This window comes from Penicillium brevicompactum (assembly GCF_028827555.1).
Source record: "Penicillium brevicompactum strain IBT 35665 chromosome Unknown utg000006l_segment0_segment0, whole genome shotgun sequence".
Lineage (NCBI taxonomy): Eukaryota > Fungi > Ascomycota > Eurotiomycetes > Eurotiales > Aspergillaceae > Penicillium > Penicillium brevicompactum.
In genome coordinates, this window is record NW_026623209.1 from 6,264,336 (window position 1) to 6,275,870 (window position 11,535).

Sequence of the window (11,535 nt, forward strand, 5' to 3'; positions counted from 1 at the left end):
TTCCATCAGTGACCGTACGCGCAATCATCCGCAAGGGATCCAAATGAACTGATAACCCCGAAATGGATCTGAACTATACAGACGCTCAAATAAGCACTGAAGGTCGTTGGTGGAAAGCGGGAGAGGCTTGTCCACTTTTGGCTCCACTGTGAAATCAACCACACAATATTTAGTCGCCACAACTGCTTATTTTTCTTCTTTTCAATAATTCTCTGGACCTCTCGTGTTTGAAGTCTTCAGTGTGACTCCCTTCGTCGTGGAAGACCTTAATCGTGGAATATGTCACCTGAGCAAGCGCACGCGGGCGACCGTGCCGCACACCTCGATGCAACACCCCAAGATGGAGATTCCGCACCGGTGTCAAGTCGGTCATCAGTGTCCTATTCAAGGACATATTCGACGCCAGCGACCGGTGCGCAAACGCCTGATCCGTTGATGGGTAATCACAACGTCATGGACAAAGCGGCTCTCCAAAACCTCGCGATCAAAGACCTCGGTAGTGGTCATGAACCCGAGAGCTATGCCCTCGACACTCAGATGAAAAACCGAAAACCATCAATCTCGGTTTCCCGACGTCGGGACGATCCGTCCGGCGAGGAATCGGCATCGCCGACCCGCGGCAGGCAGGGCATTCCGCCCGAGCTCCCGAACTTTACAGCCGAACTCATCATGATCTTTGTCTGCTCAGCCGGCCTGATGCTTTTCTCATTCTTACTAGGTGACATGCTTGCACCTCAAGAACAAATCAAAGAAGCTCTGGGAATCACCAGTACCGAACTCCCGTGGGTCGTCGGCGCCTTCAACACCGCCAACGGCCTGTCGGTTATCATCTCCGGCTCGCTAACAGACCTAATGCCTCCGAAGCTCCTAATGGTCGGAGCCTTCGCCTGGCTCGCCGTCTGGAATATAGTTGGGGCTTTCACTCTCCACCCATCCCGATACGTCTTGTTCTTCGTGATGCGCGCCATGCAGGGTCTCGCCATCGGCGTCCTCGTCTCCGGCAGCATGAGTATCCTCGGCCGCGTCTACACGCCTGGTATCCGCAAGAATCGTGTTTTCTCCGCTATGGCCGCGACAGCCCCGTTCGGGTTCTCTCCTCGGCGCTATCCAGGGTGGAGCGCTATACCAGCATCTCCCGTGGATCTTCTGGTCCAACGCTATCATCTGTGGCCTACTTTGTGTTGCGGCTTGGTACACCATCCCCTCCCTTCGTCCTATGGCAGATGTTGCTGGTACAGAGGCTCCGTCAATCAAGGATTTCGACTATATTGGTGGCTTCTGTGCTGCTGGCGGTTGTGTTTGTCTTTTGTTTGGACTTACGCAGGGCCCGGTCGCCTCTTGGTCTCCATATACCTACATTCTGATCATCATCAGCTTCATACTTTTTATTGGGTTGTTCTTCGCTGAGCGAAAGGCTTTCCGTCCGCTCATCCCCAACCGCCTTTGGCGCACACCGGGCTTTACTCCGTTGATGATTGCATACTTCCTAGGCTTCGGGTCTTTCTTCGGGTGCTGGCAATTCTACGCGATTCAATTCTGGTTACGAATCCAGCATGCTAGTCCGATTGCCGTGGCGCTATATCACATCCCCAATGCGTTAGTCGGTGTTTTGGCCACAATTATCGTCGCCAAAACTTTACACCTTGTACCCGGGCATTACATTTACGCCGTGTCAATGCTGGCTTTTACCCTTGGATCCGCATTCTTCTTGCCACAAACAGCAAATACGACCTACTGGGCCCTTTCATTCCCGGGTATGGTGCTTGTGACGTTCGGTCCCGACTTAGCCTTTGCGGCGGCTTCGATTTTCATCACTAGTAATGTCGAGAGGTCTTACCAGGGAAGCGCAGGCGCTCTCCTGGTGACCAACCAGAATCTCTCATCTGCTATCATGACTAGTGTTGCAGATGCTATCGGTACTCGCGTTGACAGGGGCGCCAATGGAGAGATTGGTCTCAAAGGACTGCACGCCATTTGGTGGTTTGCCCTGGCGGTTCAATTGGTTGGTGCATTGGTGACGATTATTTGGGTCAGAATTCCCAAAGAAGAAGAAAAGGAGCATGTCACATAAACAGGTTTCATTGGACGTTTTTGTATAGAGGAAAACATCTTGATCATGTCTTTTTTTTTATATCCCGATCAACAGTCTTGGAGTTGCAGCGCTTTACGCTCTTCATATCAAGTAAATCTATGATTCTCAGATCTTCCAAGTTTAGGCAAAGAGACCGCCGTTCCTAAAGTTTTATCCTAGGTAGTGGGTTTTGTGGAGGTTGTTATGAACCTTTCCAAGGTTGGAGTGATCCATGCTCGCTTCATCGGCTAGATCTGTAATCAGGACCCCACCCCGGGCCTGGCCCCCGCCTGGTCCCGAGACGTGGGGACCTCCAGGGCTCGGGAGAGGACCCCCGGGTACTTCCAAGGTCGTTCCACGGTTTGATACTACAAAGTGCATGCTGAGGATATCCAGTAGATGAGCCCTCCAGGGCTGGAGATAGCGGACGTGATATGTTTTTTAATCGTGTCACAACGGAGACGCCCATCTCAAAGTGTATCATGATTTGAAAGCTTGATTGTAACATCAATGGATGTGATGAGAGATAGTAAATAAGAAAGGAAAAAGACAGAATTGTCACCTGGGTAGTTGGCCACCGATTCCCGAAAACACCTTAGAAAGAAACAAAAAGTCGACCGCCAGTGTACGCCGTCGCAATGCAATCGTCAAAAGAAAATGGAGCACCTCTCAAGCTTGAGCCTGGTCCTCTTGGGAAAGTATATATAAGAACGTAGAAAAAGGAAAATATCATCACGCATCCATGACCAGCCTCTGCTCACTGGTGTTACCGGGCTTATTGCCCTCCTGCACAATAGTCATCTCTGTGGTAACTTCGATACCACCAAATGAGCTATGACTGGTGCGGTCACCGGGCTTGACGTTGATCGAATACATGTCAAACTCCTTGTCTTGGTTCTGGCTGAAGAGCTGAGTATGGCGTGTTTGGGTGCGAGTGCCTGTGACAGTTGTTCCAGCAGGTCTGGTGCTCTGGTAACGGTTGTAGCTGTTTGTAGAGAGGAGCTTGGGGAAGATGCGGCTAATGATTGGTCGCAAGAAGGGTAGACTCGCGCAGATAATTGCTACGTTGCATTCCGCGGCTGTCCAGTAAGCAGCGTCGACATTGCTGTCTGAGAAAAAGGTTAGTTTAGCACCAATGTAGGCTAGGCATCGGGATGAAAACATACAGGATGTGTCGGGGCTGTTGGCTACCTCGCGGAGACTCGATAGGCGGAGGATACTAGTCACAACGACCAGGACACCAATCGCAAAAATACCGATCAGTGCACATTTCTGCATGCGAGGTAGTTGCAGCTGAGAAAGTAGCGGCATGGGCAACATAAGCAGGGCAACGTCGGTGGCGATGTTCATGGAAGCATTGAAGAACCAGACGGCTTCGAAGTTCAGACAGTTACCCGGGAGATCGTGATTCCAGAATTTTGCCACGGGCACACAGTTCACGTAACCACTCACGATGGCCCAGCTGGAGTATGCAGCAACGATGGCCATCACCACGTAACATGCGATACGGAAGGGACGGCCTGGGAAAATTCGTAAATATTGGAAAAGAATGGAAAATTTGGTGAAGGCCAGACTGGCGTTGTACATGGGGATCGCAGCCCACAAACACTGCTTATCATCAGTCATCTGATTCAGGAAGCGGTAGTTGGTTTCGATCAATTTGACATACCTTAAGCTGTTGCTGTAACACATGACTGGAAAGCAACGCAGAGTGGACACCCATACTGTAGTGGAATTCTTGGCTTGATGTGAGCGAGTGTGCTTTGGTCATTCGACGATTTGTGACTCACGGGCAGCAACTAGTGCAAGATAAATTATGGAGAAGAACTGTGCGCATTGTTTGTCAGTCGTCGTATCGAGACCAAGTTGGAAAGGGAGCATACCAGTGAGATTAAGATAGCCCAATCCTCACGGCCGGTGATTTTCATCAAACCAAGTCGAGCATACAATCGCATTGCAACAATGACAACAGAAAACGCGGTCAAGACAGCAGTCACGACCAATGCCCGCCTGCCACGAGCTGCTCCATTGTCCTCGTCACGAGAAGCCAGCGTGTGAAGAAATTCATCCATATTGAATGCTTGGTGTAGGTAAGGATTGAATGAGTTGAGAGTCGTAAAATGAGTGTGAGGATGTGTTTCAAAGTCAATTGATCACGTCCAAGATAAGAGGCAGCAAGGAAACCCGAAAATGACACAGCTCACTGCATCTAGCCCAGGTTGCTTGATATCAAGAGTCACGCAACAGGATCTGTTGTTCAAACAAGAAAGAATCCTTCCGGAGCGGAGACCGGGTCTTTTGAATCCGAGCCAAACGTCGATCAAGCCAACGCAAACTGCGGAGTATGATGATTCCATGCATGAAACGAGCAAACTTTGGTGCTCTTGAATAGTGTCTTCAATAGCGCAGCATCAGGCAGCGATCCCAGGTACGCATCCGGGTTGCTGGAAGCGTTAGCCTGACGAGAAGGCGTTTTGGCGCACGCCATGTGGTCCACACCCACGCAGCATGCATAGAAAATATTGATGGAAGCACTTAGCGCGGCATTTAGTCGCGCGGTCTCCACTATAGTTAGTGACGACGGGTCCCTAGGAACGGTGTTTCGGCGCTTTCATTCGAGGGGGTAAACAAAACGGGGCGAAGATTTTCATTTGGTTGCTTAGTTGTCCATGGAAATCCCGAGCTGTCTTTTGATCATCACTCGGTAGAATTGGATGGTTGTGAACGGGCCCTTGTACCACACTCTGAAGTGGCCCACTCAAGAGGTCAGCCTGGCTTTTCACTGGATGCTCTTGCTCCCGGAGAAATAGTTTAGGGTAGCATCATGAACCGTTAGGTTATTTCTGTGCTATGTCCCGCCATGTTGCATGTGGTGATGGTCGTGTTCTCCGCTTACTCCGTGACGGATACCACGCGGTCTCCGGTGCATATGCAAGGGTTAACAAACATTCTGGAAAGTCGTTACCAGAGTTTTCTGTGTAGGTGGTCACCCTACACGCGGTGCTCGCACTTGTATGCACCCAGCATGCAATGTAGACTGCTCGGCAAAAGACCTCTAGTGAGAAGAAGCGGGAGAAAGATCGACCGTCAAAACTTGACGGAAAACAGTGATCGCTGGTATCATTTCCTAATCGGGAACAAGTCTCACCCCTGACACAACCTCATTGTTGTTATACTCGAATTTTCTCTTCTACATACTGTGCCGACGAGCACACTGTCTCAACCTGAATCATAAATACACACTCCACAACATGAACCGTCCAACAAGCTATCAAACCCTAAACTCCATGATCTGAGCTATCCAGCCCCCTGATGTTATGCACCGCGCTAAGCCCCCAGACCCCGCAATAATCGCCACACTTCAATAATGTAGTGGATCTCAGAGGCTCCATATCTCCGCTCACATGAAATCACTGAGTAGAAGCTTACCCCTGTGACAGAGTATGCCGATGCAGCCGCACGAGATTACTTTTGACTCAGGGCTGCATGTTGGTTGCTGATGTAGCCTCCACCGCTGAGACCCTGCATGACCTGGGTGCCTCAAGGGACCATCATCTGTGAGGCCGATTTCCAAGGTCCAGTGCGGTGCAATATGATCGGCGTGTTGACCTCGCAATCCTGGAACAGTGTACATAGGGCAGTACTTTTGACACATCCTCCACATCTTTCACATCCAATACATTTGTTAGACTGCATGCTTTAGGCCCAGTTTGCTTCAAAATTGAGGCTTTGGTCCACAATAGTGCAAGATCTCGATTCTATCTTGGAATTGTCAAACCCACTTTGCCGAGGCTGATTCTCAAATACACGCAAGATGGAACACCCACCTGAGTAATAGCCTTGAAGTGGCACGGGCTGTGATATACATCCGTGCTGGCTACTCCATGGATCATGCTCACGTACAAGGTACAAGGTACACTGGGGTGGCTCGAGGATTGCTCATGACGTCTGATGCCTTGAGATGTACCTATACCCCCATGCCCAAGTTCAACCCTGAGGCTTCCCCTCAACACTCTGACTTCCCTCCATCTTGACTCTGATTCTTGGAGTTCCATAAATGGAATGATACCCAAGCTGGATTGTTACCAGGTGGATACAACCTTGGAACCATCGAAACTCAAACTTCTACTCACAAATCAGCATCTCTTATGTATTGCTGCATAGCTCGGTTTCATCATGTCTAGCTTTGCACAGATCTTGTATAGTGCGGGGGCTTGCCCTATGATTCGCACTAATGGCACAACCTTGGAAGCTACTGACGAAGCATTCGCGCCAGGTGAAAGGAGCATCAAATAGTTACGCAGAATCACCGGCCAGGTGGGCACCTGGAGACATAAATGATCGGGATAAGTCCCTTGGAGCATGAACAGATATCTTGCAAACCTAGGCACCATTCACCCAAATTTTCAGTAAGTCAGGACTTAAGTCCAACCTGGAACCTCCTTCCCCAAAGGAAAGGTTCCGTTGGAAGCCCATTCCAGGTCGAGTGAATTCCAGGGCCGGTATAAGAATGACTACGAAGTTCATATAAATTCTCAAAAAATCAATGATAAACCAAAGGAATAATCCAAAGTCATACCGAGTAAAAAAAAGGAAGTAATTCCACATTAAAATACATTTCAGACACATTTTTTGGAATAACACAGCCAGGAAGGAGACCCAGCAAAGTGAGTGGTATCTTTGTGCGCCATTTATCTCACGAGAACACCGAGCTGCAAAAAACATTATCCGAATCTCATTATTTTCGTCACTGCTTAGGAGGATATCCATGTATCCATGAAGTGGGTTCTATCGTCTCATCTCCGCCAACTCACGCTCCTTGGCCCTGAGCATCTCGCGCATCTGCTCAGCTTCGCGTTCCAGACGGGCACGGCGATCGACCGAGTCGCCCAAGGATGCAATGCCTGGGAGATGCTGCGACGGATGAGGAGAAGGAGAGACAGATGGGTGGAGGTGTTGAGGGCGACCCATGTTGGGGTCTGTGCGCGACTCGCTTCGAACGTCAGATTGGTTCAAAATAGACGAGATAGAGCTGAGGCGACCAGGAGGGGTTGGATTGATGGAAGACATGATTGGGGGCAATTGATTTGATCCTCCTTCCAAGGTGGTAGGTGCTGGTAATGCGTCTATGGCAGTCTCGGCCAAGGTTCGCTTTTTAGGAAGATTGATGGAGTTGGGAGATGCGGATCGTCGGCCGTATTGAGACACCGGTGAATGTCCCAGTCGTTCTACACCCAAAGGCTTTGGAAGACCATGCGCAATGGGAATGCCATGTGCAAGGGGGGCATTGTAACCGGTGAAGTCAACCGGCGGCGGTGCGAAAGGCAAGGGTTGAGGTACGTCCTCCGGCTTTCCGGAGTTCATTTGGTAGTGATCCGCAGGCTCGCTGCTCATGTAACGGTAGTGATCGTCGTGGCCATGTGCCAGGGCAGCGGGCGAGGCTTCTGGGGATGCGGACGAGCCGTTGGATGAAAGGGTGGCCGCGGTAGGAGACTGATCTCGTAGAGCGGGAACAACACGTTTGCGACGTTTGATGATGGATTTCTTCATGTTAGTGGGGCGATAACATCCATGCAGCTTATAGTACAGTCCTGGTTGTTGTCAGCAAATGAGATCATTCAAGCTAGTTGGGGCCAAAAACATACCACACGCATTGCAGATCGGGTGGCCCTGTTCGTCACGACGCCACAGAGGAGTCACAGTTGTACTGCAATTTTGACAAGCGACCAGGGTGTTGTTTCCATCAACGGAAGGGGGTTTAACGGCTGGCTCCTCTTTCGGTACAGGTTCAGGTTCCTGCACCGAGGGACGTCCCCAGGAAGATTGAATTGAGGCAGTTCCTCGGGGAGCGGACTTGTAAATGCGGTTGTTGTACGCTGGACATCCATCGCAACCCTCAGCACCACCAGTACCATTGCAGCTTCCACCACCGGGACAGGATCCCTTGCAACCACCACCCTCAGATGAGCCACAGCCTTCAGAATGTGTGGTAGTCGGGGGCGGCAACTTTTCGGCCCCCTCAGATTGCATGCGATTTCGTTTTGTGGGGCGGGCAACGTTGCGAGCCTTGAGATATAGACCGCAGGCATTACAGATCATCGCTCCCGTCGGCGAGCGACGCCAGAGTGGAGTGCTTTTCGTACCGCAATTGCTAAACAAAATTAAGTCAGCCCTACTATGTACCACAATATCGAGTTCTTCCATCATCACAACTTACCTGCATGAATGGCCTAGGAAAGCTGTGTCTTTTTGACTTTTGGGTGATGATTTGTCCACGGGGATTTCAGAGTGGCCAACCCATCGATCTGATCCAGGTTGGCCACTTCCTTGATTTATCTGATCCTCCCGATAGTGGTCTGCCAGATGTTCACGACCGGCTTGAGCGGAGGAGATCAACTGCTGCGCAGCATCCAGATCTTCCGCGGATGGCTGTCGCATTGGAACGTCCGGGTTCCGAGGCAAAGAGTGAAGCGCTTCCATTTGTGGAATGGACGCTAACATTACCACCTGAGAGGCGGGCCGGGATTCGGCCGTTTGAGATCTGAGTGGCGGAATTGGGGAGGTGGGAGCGAAGGAAGGATAGAAGGTATCCGAGAAGATTGTGAGGGTTATGTCGTACCACAGTCAAGAGCAGAATACACCGTATCACTTGGAGACCAAATGTCGGTCAAGCTGACAGATGGAAAGATAAGTCAGTTCCGGCAGGAACGGGCTGCAGCCACGATGCTGCAGGCTCGGAGAAGCGCAGGGTGGACGGGGTCTCAAGAGGTCGAAGGAACTCGGATTTCGAGGGGAGTCGAACGGTCCTGAGGTTTCAAGGCCCGCCACCAAGATCAACGGCCACTATGGATGAGTGGCGACCCAACGGCGTGGGACGGTCAGGTGATGCTGATTGCGACAGTTGACAGCACACCAAGAACGCCGGTCCGACTAGCAAGCGATCGTGGGGAGACGGTTTCGTTCGGGGGGGACGGGGGCCGACGCAAAAGGACAATTCGCGAAGCAGGGATTGGCTGAGAGGCTAGGGAGCTGCAAGAGGGTGATCACTCCACGTTAGGAATAAGCACAGACGTGCAGATAAGAGAGAGAGAGAAAAAAGGAAAAAGAGATGATCAAAAGGAAGATTAAGCAAGAGTACGAAGTACGGAGTAGAGAGTAGGTAGAAAGTCCAAAAGGCCGAGAGTGCAAAGACGGCAAGTCCGTGTCCAGACAAAGGAAGATCTCGATCCTTATCAGAAAAAGGGATTTGGGGAATTTTGGGTTTATCGATCTAAGAAGGGGGGATCTACGGACATATCAATCTATCACTTTAATTTACTGCGCTCATGCAATCCCATCTTATCACATTTGTCTGTCTACAGGTGTTAGATGGCCTGATCTCTTGTGTGTCTCATCCTCAGCTGCAGAACAGATTTTCTACATGATTCTGTCAAGAGTCCCCAGATCGCATCATAAGACTCCACCGTGGTCCTGATGAAGTTTAGTTGGAAAAAAGCGAAGGGAAAAACAGTGGAAAAGAAGTGGAAAGAAGTGGGAATTGTGACTTCCCAAGCCCGGCTGGAGTGGGGCTCATCAGGCAAGCAGCATTGTAACTTCTCTCATTGGCCATTGGGGCTCGTCGAGGGCAGTCAGCTGGTATGTACTCGTTCCGATTGGCCTTTGAAGACCTGGAACCTGCCGAATGTGGCCACCTGTACTTTTGTGAGACCAATGAACGCTAACTAAATACTCATTGGCGTCGTCGGTAATTTTCAAGCTTATTAATCCTCGGCATTTACTTGCCAAGTTCCTCCGGCGAACGGAGAACGGAGTACGGAATACGGAGTTACCTGATTATCGGTACGCAGTATCGAGGATTATCAGATCATGTGAGTCGCCCGTAATCAATAAATCATTAAAGCCAATTCGGCTAGACTCGAGGCGCTAGCCACTATTTCCAAATATAGTACAGGTCTCTGCTTTCATATCAACACGTCTCGGAGACCCAGGTCTTTCCGTCCCCGTCGCTCATATACCGCCCACAGGGGCGGTGGAGGTCGTCACGCTCATCGCGCATCGTACTGGCAAGGCGGAAGTCGAACTGGTCGCCGCCATTGCGCTATGTCGATGCATATCTTTGACTTCGTGCTGCTGATTGGTCATTGCGCGCAGCAATTTAGACCTGCTCAGCACCCCAGCCCTGGTCGGCCTCGCGCATGTTGGAGGGAGGCTCAATAGAGGGGATGAACTCGAGAGCGACGTAGGCGAGACCGATGAATCCGATCAGCGAACCGTCGATGATGCGCAGCACGTGGTCGTGCAGCAGGATAGAGCCGATGAAGATGTAGACTGAACATTCATTAGTCTTCCGAGCTCCTTCTATCATTTGGATGAGAGCAACTTACAAACACCACGTCCGAGGAAGGAGAAGAGGAAAGACGCGTAGCGGTAGGCGTAGTCGGGGACGTGAGGCAGGAACTCAAGGCCACCAACGACTAGAACTATGTTAGCCAACCAACACTTAGAGCTGATCATGTCGCAGGAACTTACCGAGACCGAAGGCAACAGCGTAGGCTCCCAGAATGAAGGAGCTCCAGCTTCCACTGAAGAAGTTGCTGATACCACCGAGCACCATAAACACGCCAACGGCGATGTTCACAATACGGCTACGACCTGTTAGTGTATGATCCCAGTATCTGAGTGCGCAATTTGACGTACAAGATGTTGGTGAAGTCCATTTTCGGATTGGGCTGGATCTAAGAGATGGTCTCGTGGGCACAGATCAACAGGATGGAGACTGGGTCGCTAGGCAGCCGCAAAGGGTTGACGAGGGAACAAGGGTCTCAAATGAATGAAGGAAATCTGCAAATATTCCCAGTTAGCTCTGAGAATATATTACAATGGCGCTCGTTGTCGCGAATCGCTCGAGTAGTGATGGGGGATCCTGTTTGCCTCTAGACTTCGCCAGAGGCTCCGTTTGTGAGGACGAGAAGAATGGGAAGCATACCTGGTAGGAAATGCAAGCTTTAGGAACAGGCTCAAATAAAAAGCATGTATTTGAGCAGAGAACTTGTCAAGGGTCAGAGGTTGAGGAAGGAAGTGGAAACGGGGGCGTCGACAGCTTCCGCGCTGTCGCAAGCGGCGGGTCTGCCAAGCTCGTGTTGGATCACGTGAGGAAACAAAGCGCGCTGACAAAGGTTTCTATTTTGGGAATAGCAGCTTCGTATTCGTACTATCCGGCTATACTAGAATTCGACTCTGGCATTTTTCTACAACCTTGTAATGGCTCAGAATCAACTCTACTCAGGTGGATGAGTGGAGACAAACCTGCTTTGTCAACAAGTTAGCAATCAAGCTGGATCTTACTCTTACAATGTCCATCTGATATCTCGCCAAAACTGTAGCAAGTACACATGTGCTTGAAATGTGTGCAGCACAGGCTTGGAATATTCTGATAGAAAGAAAGCTCAGACTCTGAATTTGCA

General features: G+C 50.5%; 4 protein-coding genes across 4 annotated transcripts; 1 reads left to right on the top strand and 3 right to left on the bottom strand.

The window, feature by feature from the left end:
* Window positions 1-279: 279 nt before the first annotated feature.
* N7506_010593 (uncharacterized protein) lies at window positions 280-2,071 on the top strand (the record flags this gene model as incomplete). The annotated part of the gene is made up of 2 exons (XM_056959886.1): window positions 280-1,053; window positions 1,079-2,071. 2 exons carry the CDS (start codon window positions 280-282, stop codon window positions 2,069-2,071), a joined length of 1,767 nt encoding a protein of 588 aa, XP_056809276.1.
* A 732-nt stretch (window positions 2,072-2,803) lies between these two features.
* Window positions 2,804-4,143, bottom strand: N7506_010594 (uncharacterized protein; the record flags this gene model as incomplete). The annotated part of the gene is made up of 5 exons (XM_056959887.1): window positions 2,804-3,180; window positions 3,238-3,679; window positions 3,741-3,808; window positions 3,862-3,898; window positions 3,955-4,143. The coding sequence occupies 5 exons, from the start codon at window positions 4,141-4,143 to the stop codon at window positions 2,804-2,806; spliced, it is 1,113 nt and encodes a 370-aa protein (XP_056809277.1).
* A 2,716-nt stretch (window positions 4,144-6,859) lies between these two features.
* On the bottom strand, window positions 6,860-8,551 carry sreA (siderophore transcription factor SreA; the record flags this gene model as incomplete). Its single annotated transcript, XM_056959888.1, has 3 exons — window positions 6,860-7,662; window positions 7,717-8,222; window positions 8,289-8,551. The coding sequence occupies 3 exons, from the start codon at window positions 8,549-8,551 to the stop codon at window positions 6,860-6,862; spliced, it is 1,572 nt and encodes a 523-aa protein (XP_056809278.1).
* A 1,675-nt stretch (window positions 8,552-10,226) lies between these two features.
* Window positions 10,227-10,788, bottom strand: N7506_010596 (TVP15 family protein; the record flags this gene model as incomplete). Its single annotated transcript, XM_056959889.1, has 4 exons — window positions 10,227-10,399; window positions 10,456-10,545; window positions 10,601-10,716; window positions 10,769-10,788. 4 exons carry the CDS (start codon window positions 10,786-10,788, stop codon window positions 10,227-10,229), a joined length of 399 nt encoding a protein of 132 aa, XP_056809279.1.
* Between the last annotated feature and the right edge of the window lie 747 nt (window positions 10,789-11,535).